We start from the raw sequence: 11,313 nt of genomic DNA, 5'->3' as shown, positions 1-11,313 counted from the left end.
GGGGGGGGGGGGGGGGGGGGGGGGGGGCTTGGCCCTGCAGGCGGCAGGGGATCGGCTTTCCCTCCCACTAACCAGGCCCAAGCCTGCCCCCCCCGCAAGGGGACAGGAAACAGGCTAGCTGGGGCCCGTCCGAGCTCACCCTAGGCCCCGAGGCCTCCGCCCTGATGCTCACTCTTAGGTTTGAGGTGTGATCCCGGCTGGGCGGCCCGGGAGCCCCCTCACGTGGAGCAAGGGGGTCTGGGCGTCCCACAGTTCTGGAACCACGTTAGCCCTCGGTGCTGGGGCTCAGACCCCAGGGCTGCCCGTCGGACTCTGGTGGCCTGCGAGCCCCCTGACCAGGTTTGCAGAACACGGTGCTGGCGGCATGGCGCAAGGGAGAGCTGGGGCCGACAGCTGGACGTGCGGGTGACGGGCCCGGGCTGAAGCCAGAGACCCCGGGAACGAACAGCTGCCCCCCCCACGCCCACCCCAGCCCAGCCGTCCTCTCCGCTGGCACAGTCGGCAACAAAGGTCGAGTCCTGCTGGCTGCTCTCCCGGCTCGGGCCTGCGGCCTGTTCCTCGTGGGGCCCGCGTGCCCTGGGAGCGGGGGCCCGGGAAGGAAGACTGGGTAGAGAAGAGGCCCGTCCCCTCCTGCGCTCCCCGCCGGCCGGGGAGGGGTGCTGGCGGCCCGTGGTGGCCAGGAGGGGCGGGGCCGCCGACGAGCTCCCTCGCTGCGCTGCGCGGCGCCTGGCGCGACCTGGACGTGGTGGATGCTTCTCGGTTTGGTTGGTTTTGTTGCTTGGATCGTAACATCTTTTTTTGTTTTTTTTGTTTTGTGATTTTTTTTGTTTGTTTTTTGTTTTTTGTTTTTTTGCCCTTCATGGTCCCAGAAGGAAACGGTGGAGGCTTTCACTACAACAGAAACAGAAAGGCAGGACTTGCAGTTTCACGGAAGCAACGCCAGGCGTGCCTGAGGACGGACGAGGCCTGGCGACCGTGCGGGGAGGAAGGGGGCGGGGGCCCTGCCGTCCTAGCGCCACCCCCCCAACCTGTCCCCCGGGGCCCAGCTTCTGGGAACCCATGATCTTGCGTGAGCTGAACTGGAAGCCGACCCTCTCCTGGGCAGAGCGTGGCGACCGGTGCGGGGGAGAAGGGGCGGCCGGAGCAGCTGGCTGGTGCCGCCTCTGGACTTGGCCCGAGCGGAGCGGGGGCCTGGCTGGCTCTGGGGCGGGGGGAAGTCAGAGGGCGGTGGGTGGACGGCACAGGCCGTGAGGGGCTGGGAAGGAGGCGGTGCTCCCGGCAGTGACAAGTGAGGCGGCCCGGCACCTTGGCTGGGGCCGGCAGCTAAGAGCTGGTGTGTCCTGGCTGGCGGGGGTGCGGGGGTCCACACTCTCTAGCTGGCACCGGAAGGCCAGCTCTGGCACGCTAGGGGACCTGGGCTTCCCTGGCCTGAGACACCTCCTGGAACGGAGGCAGGGCGCCGTCCCGACTGGGCAGCCTACCCCATGAGGCTACCTGGGCTGTCTCGGCTTTGCCCGCAGGCCCCGGCCAGCATGTTCCCACCAGGGCCCTTTACAACCCTGGGCATCGTGGGGCTGCTCGGCCACAGAGCTAAGCACCATGCCTCTGTGCACGGGAGGCTGGCATCGAGAGCCGTGTCACCGAGAAGGCCGGCGACAGGCCTCCCCACCACGCCTCCCCTGCTCGCCCCTTCTCAAGGGTACCCTGATGAAGGACGTTTCCAGGCCTGGGGAAGGGGAAGGGTGCCGGGCTGGCCGGGACCCCATCTCTGGCAGTGACGGGGTGCCGTCTGCAGAGCACGGCTGGAGGGGAGAGCTGCTGCTGGAAGGAGCAGGCGGGCGAGGGCCCTGGCTCTGGTCGGGGTGTTTCTTCCTACACTTTTGTTTATTACAACAAAGGCTAAGCAAGGAGCCCTGAGGCCGGTGTGGCCGTGGCAGTTTCCGCCTGCACTGTGTCTTGTGACCGCTTTGGCAGGAAACGTCCTCAAGAAATGCGAACCAGAAACGTTAGGTTTCAGCTGTTCTGGGGTGAGGAGAGCAGACGCGGTGGGAGGGGCCGTGGTCCGGGCCGGAAACCCCGCTGCGCTGGTCAGCAGCTCGCGCTCACTCCCCGGACCCCGGGGAGGGGCAGTGGCTGTGGGTGTCTTCTGTGGCTTCATAGCCCCGGGGATGGGAATTGGGGGTCGCCCTGGCGGGCTCTATTGCTAGTTCTCCGGGAGGGGTCTTGTGCCCAGGCCAGCCCCTCCCGCGTGCGCATACTGTACCTGAAATGGCTTGGGGGGAACATCATCAACAAAGTCAAAATAGGAAGCAAGGTTTCAGACATACAGGGGCAACCAGGGTCAAAGACACACACGCCATCGTGAGGGGCAGGGAGACCCGCTGGCCGGAGGTGGACCCTACGGGCTTTGGCGTCGCGGGCCGCTGACTGGGGGGGGCGCACTGTCCTCCCGGTGGCTGTGCCTGCTTTTGGACTGCTGGGTTTGGTGTGTGCTGTGCGGTCAGCGTGAGTGCTGCTAGGGGCTGGGCCCTCTTGCTAGTAGGGGGTGAAGCGGCTGTACCCTCCTCGGCACAGGCTGGCCTGCAACATCAAAGACGACAAACAGCCAGTCAGCACCGCCTCAGGGCGGGCAAGAAGAAATCACTAAATCCCACTGTTTGACCCCTTGTGAAGGTTTGCCTTGGCGGGGAGCGAGCGCTGGTTCTCGTGGCATCAGGGGGCCCTGGGCCTAGTCCTTCCATGCTGGGGGTGATGGGGGCCAGGGGGCTGCCAGGGTCATGGGCCACAGCGCTCCTGGACAAGGAGGTTGGAGATGCCTCTTGGGCCTGGCCCTTTCCTGGCCCCCTTCACCTTAATGGGGGCGAGGGAGGTCTCAGCACCCCCTGGGGGCTGCGTGCCTGGGGGTCGGCAGGACTCAGGACGGGAGGGAACCTCCTGCCAGGGCTCTCCAGGCCTTGGTTCTGCCAGGAGGGGCTCTGCCTGCTCGCCTGGCCCCTTGGAGCTTCAGGGGGGTTCCTGGGGTCCCTGCTCTTCCCTCAGGTCCTTGCCGGGGCCTCCGTCCTGCTGAGGAGGACAGGTCTCTGGTGTTCGTGCTCCCGTGTCCCTTGGCTGCCCTGGATCGGAGACATCTCCAGAGGAATCTCCTCCCCAGTTTCAACAGAAAAACGAAGAAGATGGCAAATGCCGCAGGAAAAACTTGGTGGGAGAAACCAGAAACTCTTACAAATAAAAACGAGAACTTAAGGGAGCCCCTCTGTGAATGAATGAAAGCTTCGAGGCAGCAGCCGCACAGAGGCCGCGCTGACCCTGGAGCCAAGGGGCTCGCACACTGCACTTGTGGGGCCCCCATCTGGGTGGGGGTGGCCGCAGTCGCCGCGGGCTGCTGGGGATGCCAGGAACTTGTTAAAAATCAAAAAAGAGAAAACAAAAATTGGGAGGGGGTTCATCAAAACCAAGGGAGAAGGAACAGGGAGTCTCTGTTGGCTCTGGACCTCCCTCTTCCCCGCCCCGGAGAAATGTGTTCATCTTTGATGCTGGACGCCACGCTAGCTAAGAAGCTGGGGGTGGGCAAGGAGACAGTTGTCCCCTGGAAGCAGGTCTCAGGGTACAGAGTGAGCTGGGCTGCATGTGTCCACAGCTGGTCACACACACACAGACACAGACACACACACACACACACTGGCCCACCAGGAGTGCGCACCGGCTCGGCCGGCTACAGTGCCACGGCGGGGCCTGTGGGGGAAGCCGTGGGCAGCCCCGGTCCCTCTCCTTGAAGGGAGGAAAAGGTCAGTGCCTGGGCGGGGAGAAGGGACGGCAGGACACGCGGGCCGCGGCCAACACCCCCCGACGAGAGGCGCGCAGGCCCTCCTGGCCTCCGGAGCCTTGGAAAACGGGGAATAGCAGGCGTCCCGGGTGCTCCCCAGTGGGTCAGAGGTCCTTACTGGGCAGCTGCCCATCCGGACGGAACTGCCTCCCCCGAAGTCCCCGGGGGCACCAAGGGGCACAGCCTCCCCCCAACTTCCATCTAGGCCTTGGTCCTTCCGGGCGCCGCTCAGAGGGCTGCGTCACTCGCAGGGCCTGCCCTCCCCTTCCCGGCCGCGGCGCCCGGCCCTCCTCGCCACAGCCGGTGCCCAGGGCCGGGCCGGCCCCGCCTCCTTACCATGGTTCCGATGCTGTAGGTCGCCGCAGGGCCGATGGTGTGGTGGTACGGGTCAGCAGCCGCGTAGACCCTGCCGTAACTAGGGAGACGGGCGCAGGGAGGGAGCGGGTGAGCGGCGGGCGAGTCTCCCCCTGCCGCCCAGACATCTCGGGAGCTGCCTCCAGGGCGACCCACCCACCAGCCGGCCCTGCCCCCCGCCCCTGCATGACCTCCCCAGCCTTTCTGCCCGTTTAGAACGAAGCGTCCAGAACGCGGCTGGCCACCCTCTCACGTCTCCCAGTGTCCACTGACCCTGACGAGGGGCCGCACAGAAGGTAAAAGGGGCCCTCCCAGCGCTGCGGTGGAGGAAAGCTCGAGCCCCGGAATAAGGGCAGGGTGCTGCGGAGAGGCTCAGGGCAGGACCAGAGGACTTGGGGACAGGCAGGGAGGTCACCACAAAGTGTCTTGTGGCCCCTTGACCTTCCTCTCATTCTGTTCAGTGCGTGTGTGAAATGCCAGCTTCTTGCGGGGCAGGCTGGGCCCGCCGTGCACCCCATAAACCCCCATGTGAGATGGTGTGGGTCCATGGGTGCCCCTGGGTGGCAGGGACAGGTGGCCGTCAGGCCCGAGCCCAGCACGTGCCCGGTGGGAGGACTCTGTGCCCGTGTGCCAGGCCAGGCCACCCCTGGGACAGCCCCTGCATCCCGCCCTCCTGACCCAGAGCTAACCCCACCCCCCGGCCTCTGCAGCTGGCCAGGGGGCTGGCAGCTCTCAAATGGCCACACCGCCCCCCTGGTGTCACTACACTGTACCCCGCCCCCCGGCAAGGAGGGCGCACTCACAGCCTCTCCTCAGCATGAAGGGGCCTCTGACCTGGAAGCCCTGAGCGGGGTCAGAGGGGCATCTGGGGGCAGAAGTGGGGCCTCCTAACTCTCCTGCTCACGGGAAGTCGGGGGGGGGGGGGGGCCCCCCCACCCCCGGGGGGGGGGGGGGGGGGGGGGGGGGGGGCGCCTCCAGCACTTGGGGAGGGGGTCAGGCCTCCAGGGCTGGGAGTCAGAGGAGAACTGAACTGGGGTTGGGGTTCACGGCCTCCCCCAGCCATGCCAGTAGGAAGTTGACTGAAGAAATAGGGGGCTCGGGGGCTCAGGGGACTCAGACATGCTCCCCTCCGTCCAAGTCCAGACCCTGTGCCACCAGGCCCCAGGCCTGGGCCGTGGGGAAGTCTTCCTGTCTGTTGAGCCCACCCGCCCTGCCCAGGGCCCCATGGTCCTGCTGTCCCAGCCATACCTGTCGCTGTAGGCTGCTGCGGCCGCTGCAGGCTGAGCGTATCTGTAGGCTGCATAGCCCCCCTGCAGGGGAAGGGGCAGGGAGAGACAGCACAGGGACTTAGTGGTGCGGACACATCTTCCAACCTTTGCCGAGGCCCCGAGAGCCCCGGCCGGCGCAGGCCTGCGCGCACCTAGCTTCTGGTCTACCGGAGGTCTACAGCCCGCAGACATTGGTCTGGTTCGAGGGCAGGGAGTGGACACAGGTTCAACACACACCGGTGGGCCCCAGTGATATGTCTGGCTGTGTTTGTGGTTCTGACTCATGACCAGTGCCCAGAGACCTGCCACCAGCCCAGTGAACCCCTGAATTAGATGCCGGGGGCGCCGAGAACCCATGAGTGACTCCGGGTGCCCTCCTGGGTCCTGGGAAGGGTCAAGGGCAGACTCAGATCACGTCTTGACCTTGGTACAAAGGGACTGTTGAATTATGGGCAACTGCTCAGACAACGTGGGTGCCCACGGGGGCTCAGTGACCCCAGTGTGGTTAGGGAAACAGGAGAGCCACCCCTCTCCCCATCACCCAGCGTCATGTGGACCGGAGAAGACGTGGGCACAGACAGCCCAGGCTCAGCTATGCCGAGGTCCGAGGGACCCCGTGTCCTGAGCACTCTCATCCTCCCGGGTTCCAAGGATGGGGGGGTGGGTGGGGGAGGGGAAGACCCTGGAAATCAGCTGAAGGCCTGGCCCGCTGTCCCCGCACCCAGCCCCCAGCCCCCCGGGGCGCACTCACATAAATCTCAGCACCGTAAAAGCCGTCCTGATACACGACCCTGGAAGCAAACGGACAAGAGAGTGGTGGGAACGCTGGAGAGGTGGGGTAGGCCGGCTCCGGTGTCTGCGGAGGGAGGGGGCAGGGTGCCAGCCCTGCCCATGGGACTGGCATTTTAACAAGCGTTTGCTCCAGTGCCCTGTTTTGGTATAACAATAGAGTAACACCCTTGCTGGTCAGCTCCGTTCTCCCACAAAGCCATGGGCCCCTCGGCCCATGTTGCTTACCCTCCCCCCACCCCAGCCCAGCCCAGGCAGCTGCTCCCCGAATCCAGGCAGAGGGCACTGGGCCCAGGGGAATGGACCAGAGAGAGCTTAGAGCAGGCCCTCGCTGAGCTCAAGGGCCAACCATGACCCCATCCAATCATCCAGCAAGGTGCTGGGGCTCTAAATGTCCCCCAAATGCCAGTGGCCCTTGGTTCCCATGGCAGGATGGGGCTGGGGTACGATATGGGGGTGACTGTAGTGTGAAGGTCTGGGGGTTCCCACAGCGCCCCGCAGTTCTGGAAAGGCTGCCTCGCCCCTCTGGCTGCCCAAGGCCTCCCTCCCGCACCCCCTGGGCCGTTCTCCACGCCTCCCTCCCGGTGCGTCCCCAGGTACTCACGCTCCATAAGTTGGGATGGGGGGCGGGGGCGGCGCAGCCCGAAACGTATTATACACGGCCCGGCCCCGACCCCGTAGGTGCGCGCCCCTGTAGGCAACGGCTGTGCCCGTGGTGGGGTAGGGAAACCCCGTCACTGCAGGAAAGGGGGCCAGAGAAGAGGCGGTGAGAGGAAAGGCCCAGAGACAGTGCGGGCAGGCCAAAGGGTCCGCCGGGGGCAGCCACACCTGGCCCCGCCCAGCCACACCTGCGCGACCACGCCCCAGCCCGCGCGCCGGCCACGCCTCCCGCCTGGCCACGCCCTCTGGCCACGCCCCCCACCGGCCCGGAAGGACGGCTCCAGCCTGTACCTGCATAGAATTCAGGCCCGTAGACGGCGCCTACCACGGGGTTCAGCTTCCAGCCTGGAAGAGAAGCCAAACAACCGCAGTCACCGTCTCCCCATTCTCTCCCCATGTCACACCGTCCCGGGGCCTCCCACGTAGGGCGGGCCCTCTGCAGACGCCTGGCTGGACCCCTCCTTCTGCAGGCAGGGCGAGCAGAGGGCACCCGGCCCCTCCCGGGATGCTGCAGCCTGACCGGGTCTGACCTTCTGCTCCCTAAATGCCAGGGACCAAGTCACTCCTGACCCATCTGTCTTTGTGACTCCACCCCTCCCCACCAAGCCTGCCCGGGGCCCCAGCCCTGCGGCTCGGAGTCTGCAGTCTCTGCCGGCATTAGGAAGGCACATCTGCAGGCCCACAGCCGGGATGAGGGCTCTGGCGGCGCCCCTGCTTCAGCACAAGGCAGAGCCCAGGCATCCGAGCACTGTCCCCTTAGGAGGCCTGGCTGCTTTCGGGGCAGGGTCCTCGCAGCCGTGAGGGGCGGGGCTTCTGCCGCAGCCTCCTCCCACCTCCTGCCCCACAGCTTCTGCCCTGGGGTGGATCCCCACTGCTGTCCTGTCCTGGCCGTCCCCAGAGCAGCCAGTGGAAAGGCTTCCTGGGGAGGAAAGGGCCTTAGGATTCGAGGTAATGATAAAGACGACTGACATTTCCTGAGCACCTCACCCTGGGCCACGCTGGTCTAAACCCAGCCGAGGAGGTGGGTGTCACGCCCCCCCCATTTTACGGATGAGCAAGTGGAGGCCCAAGGAGGTGCAGCAGCCTCACAGGCCAGAGCTGGCAAGTGGCAGAGCCAGACCCAAACCATACCCACACTCCTGGCCATTTCCCAGCCCCCAGCTGTCGTCTTCGCCTGCCGCTTCTCTCCGTCTGCGGGGGGCTGGGCTCAGGCCCCTGGCTTGGGGCCCTGGGCTTCTGGGCCAGTCTTCCTCTCCCACCAGGGACCAGGTGCAGGAGTGCAGCCTGCTTCCATCTGAGGCCCCCAGGGGTGGAGGCCGGCCGGCTTTGAGGGCGCTCTGGCCCCAGCTGCTAGCTCAGCACGGGCTGGGGATGTATACTTGACTGAGCCCAGCCCCCTGGCCCTACCAGTGTATCTGGTCTTATGTTTGCAGGAGGCCCTGAAGGCTCAGCTCCGTTTCCCTCTTGACTTTGTGAGGAGGGACAAAAGGGACTGAGCCCACTGGCCAGCTAGCGAGACACCTCTGGAGAGTGTGGCAAAGAGCCAGACCAGGCCACTGGTGTCAGACTCTACCTGTGGGCCTCATACCCAGATTCTAACATCCCTGTTGGGCGTCTGGCTGGAAGGCATTTAGGACAGAGTGTCTGCGACCACGTTCCTCCTGGGGGCCCGTTCTCCACTTTCCAGGGCACTGTGGGCCACCTTCCCTCCCTGGTCACCATCACCTGACCAGCGTACATGTCTGTGTCTGAACGTTACTGCTGAGAATCTGGAACCTTCTCTAAATCCCCGATCAGGAGGGAAACAAGGTTTAATTTCCAGTCCCACGAACCGAGTCTTCTTAGTGAAAACCCATGACGGAGCAGAGTCCCGGAGCAATGGCCCGAGTCCACCTCCTCCCGGCTGCAACCCGGTGGTTGCTCTGGGTCCATTCCTAAAGGTGGAACTTCTCTTGAGATGGCCCCGGCATGTCCAGCCACTGATTCTCGAATCCGGGGCCTCTGTCTGTCACTGCTCCTGGGAGCCTCTGTCACCGCTGCCAGTTCCATTTCACTGTGAGGGACTCCAGATGAAGAGGCGGCTGGAGACCCTCCTGGGTGGCTCCTTTGTTTCTTCTGTAAACGGTCTTAACACCTGGTCAAACCTGGTGAGCTCGAGGCAGACACTTCTGCTCCCCTCCCCCTCAACTGACGAACTTCTGAGTGTTCTGGAGTGTTCCAGCCACACGCCCGGGTCACCAGAGCCCGCACGCTGGGCTCCACTGTCCGCCACAGAGAACCCGGGCCCGGCCCACTGCGGCCTTCGTCTTTCTTGCTCAGGCCGGTGAGGAGGCGTCCGTGGGGCTGTGACCGAGTCCGTGAGGCTGTGACCGGGAGCACTTGGCCGTTCTTGCCGGGCGAGCCGCACTGCTCCCTCCCGTGCCCAACCTGCGCCGGGAATGCGGTCGCTCAGGGCTGGACTCCGTTCGGAATTCGTGCTTCCTGACTTCCTCAGGCTCTCCCAGAGAGCCGGGGGGGGGGGGGGGGGGTGGGGGGTGGCTCTTGGGTAAAGCAGGCGTCCGGCTCCCAGTGATCGTCCTGACCCTCTAAACACGTCCGTCGACCGCTCTGCCTTCCTGAGCCAGCACACAACAGGAGCTCGGGACACTGGCTAAGCCAGGCACCCCCAGAGTTTTAGGAAAACGTGAGCTTTCATAGTCCTCGGGATGGGAGCCAAAATAATCTAGTCTAAATGCGGACCCTGTCGTGCTCCAGGAGGGCCCATGGGGAGGGTCTGCTGGTGGGTCACATGGTGGATTCCCCCCCAGTGTCCTGCCCCTTGCTGGCCTGTCACCCGAGTCACACAGGGACAGGAGGGCGGGGGGCTGAGAAGCCGAGGTGCCTGCCCGCAGGGAGGTTCATCCTGACTGAGCAGGGCCGCCGTCCCCCCGCACGGGGACAAACTCAAACAGGCCCTGAACATTGCCGGCTGCGCTCCAGCCTGTAAGCCCGTCTGCATTGCTGGTCGGAGCGGAGACCCGCAGGGACAGAGGGCCACCCCCCCCCCCACCTGGCCTCCGCGGTTCTGTCTTCGAGGAGGATGGGGTACCTTGGCTCAGGCGCTGGGCGTGCAAGCCGGACCGCTCAGCTGAAGTGCATCACAGACCCCGCGGCTCCCGCGGGGGCCTCGACCTTCCAGGGTCTGCAGGGCAGGGGGAGGGGAACTGCCCTAATCTTCACTTTCACTGAGTATGCAGGGCCTCTAGCCCAGGCACCCCTCACTGCCTAGAAACTAAGTAACGGTCCAGGAAGCAGCCACCACACCCACGGTGCCCGAAGCCTGTCCACGTGGGTGCGCTGCGGGCTTGGGAAGGCCCAGGCGTCCCGCCAACTCTGTGGGTGGGGTGGGCGGCCCCAGCCCTCCTCCAATCCAGGCCCTGCTGACGCGGCAGAGCTGGGACACGAGGGGACACTCAGCATCCAGGGAGGGGGGCCTCTAGCGGCCGAGGCCCCTGCAGGGCCTGTGTCGGGGCCCACGGCCCCTGCGGCCTCCCCGAGGTCCTGGGCCCCTTACCGTTGGTGTAGGGGTTCGCCGTCTTCTTATTGGTCATGACGCGGGCTGTGGCGTTGTTGACCTGCCCAGAGCGAAGGGGGAGAAGGTGAGCATGAGGGAGACTTCGCCTTCCCGTAGGCCTCTGGCCAACCCGGTCCTGTCTGGCACTGCTTCTGCACGGCAGTCGCTGCTGTCCGCCTGGCACCCAGCCCTGGCCTGCCCTCCTCCCGGGCCTCCGCTCTCCACTGTGCTGCCCCCCACTCCAGGGAGCCTTGGCCACCACTGCTCCCAGCCCTCAGCTCAGGCACCGTGTCCGGCCACTGGTTCTTGTCCTTCCTGTCCTGCTCCCACAGACCAGGCCCAGTCTCTCTCTGACGACCCAAGGCCACTGGAGATCTGCCTGGTGGACTCTCCACAAAGTGCTCTCAGCCTCACCGACCGGCCCCGAGACATTCTGTGCCCTTGTTGGCTGCTGAGGCCTTTCAAGTCCTGGGCACCCCTCTCGTGGGGGTAGCGCGCCATTCCTGAGGCCAGCAGAGAGCGCTGATGGGACCCCTCGGGAGCAAGGCCAGTGGGAGAGGAGGGGTGGGTGCCAGGGGGGTGTGTCCTATCCCCGGGCTAAGACCCTCCCCCTAGAGATGCAGACTGGGGTGTAGAAAGGCGAGGGGGAAGCCGTCTGTGGGAGGAAGTAGAGAACCGGGTGGGTGGTGGACCCCGAGAAAAGGAGTCTGGGCCATTCTGTGTCCCCCACGTCCAGTGTGAGCCCCTGGACCTCAGGCTGCGTCCCCAGGTGCCCGCCGGCCATGGCCACTGGCTGAGGTCAGTGCCTGTAGCACCCCCTCTGCTTCCAGAAACCCTCCCCTCAGGCCTTTCCGCTTCTCTTCCCG

At 65.4% G+C, this 11,313-nt stretch overlaps 1 protein-coding gene across 13 annotated transcripts in view; it reads right to left on the bottom strand.

Moving 5' to 3' along the window:
- Positions 1-6: 6 nt before the first annotated feature.
- Positions 7-11,313, bottom strand: part of RBFOX3 (RNA binding fox-1 homolog 3) — a 398,328-nt gene continuing 387,021 nt past the window's right edge. For 10 of the 13 annotated variants that reach the window (XM_059379596.1, XM_059379602.1, XM_059379600.1 and 7 more), the window contains 7 exons: positions 10,448-10,508; positions 7,186-7,239; positions 6,839-6,971; positions 6,197-6,374; positions 5,426-5,487; positions 4,160-4,238; positions 899-2,580 (listed from right to left, as the gene is read on the bottom strand). In XM_059379596.1, the coding sequence (XP_059235579.1) occupies positions 2,536-2,580; positions 4,160-4,238; positions 5,426-5,487; positions 6,197-6,374; positions 6,839-6,971; positions 7,186-7,239; positions 10,448-10,508 (612 nt within the window). In that variant the 3' untranslated portion in view covers positions 899-2,535. The other 3 variants (XM_059379604.1, XM_059379595.1, XM_059379593.1) reach the window with 2 other exon arrangements.

Source organism: Mustela nigripes, chromosome 16 (genome assembly GCF_022355385.1).
Source record: "Mustela nigripes isolate SB6536 chromosome 16, MUSNIG.SB6536, whole genome shotgun sequence".
Lineage (NCBI taxonomy): Eukaryota > Metazoa > Chordata > Mammalia > Carnivora > Mustelidae > Mustela > Mustela nigripes.
Note: the sequence above shows the minus strand (reverse complement) of the source record. Positions and strands in the feature narration are given on the sequence as shown.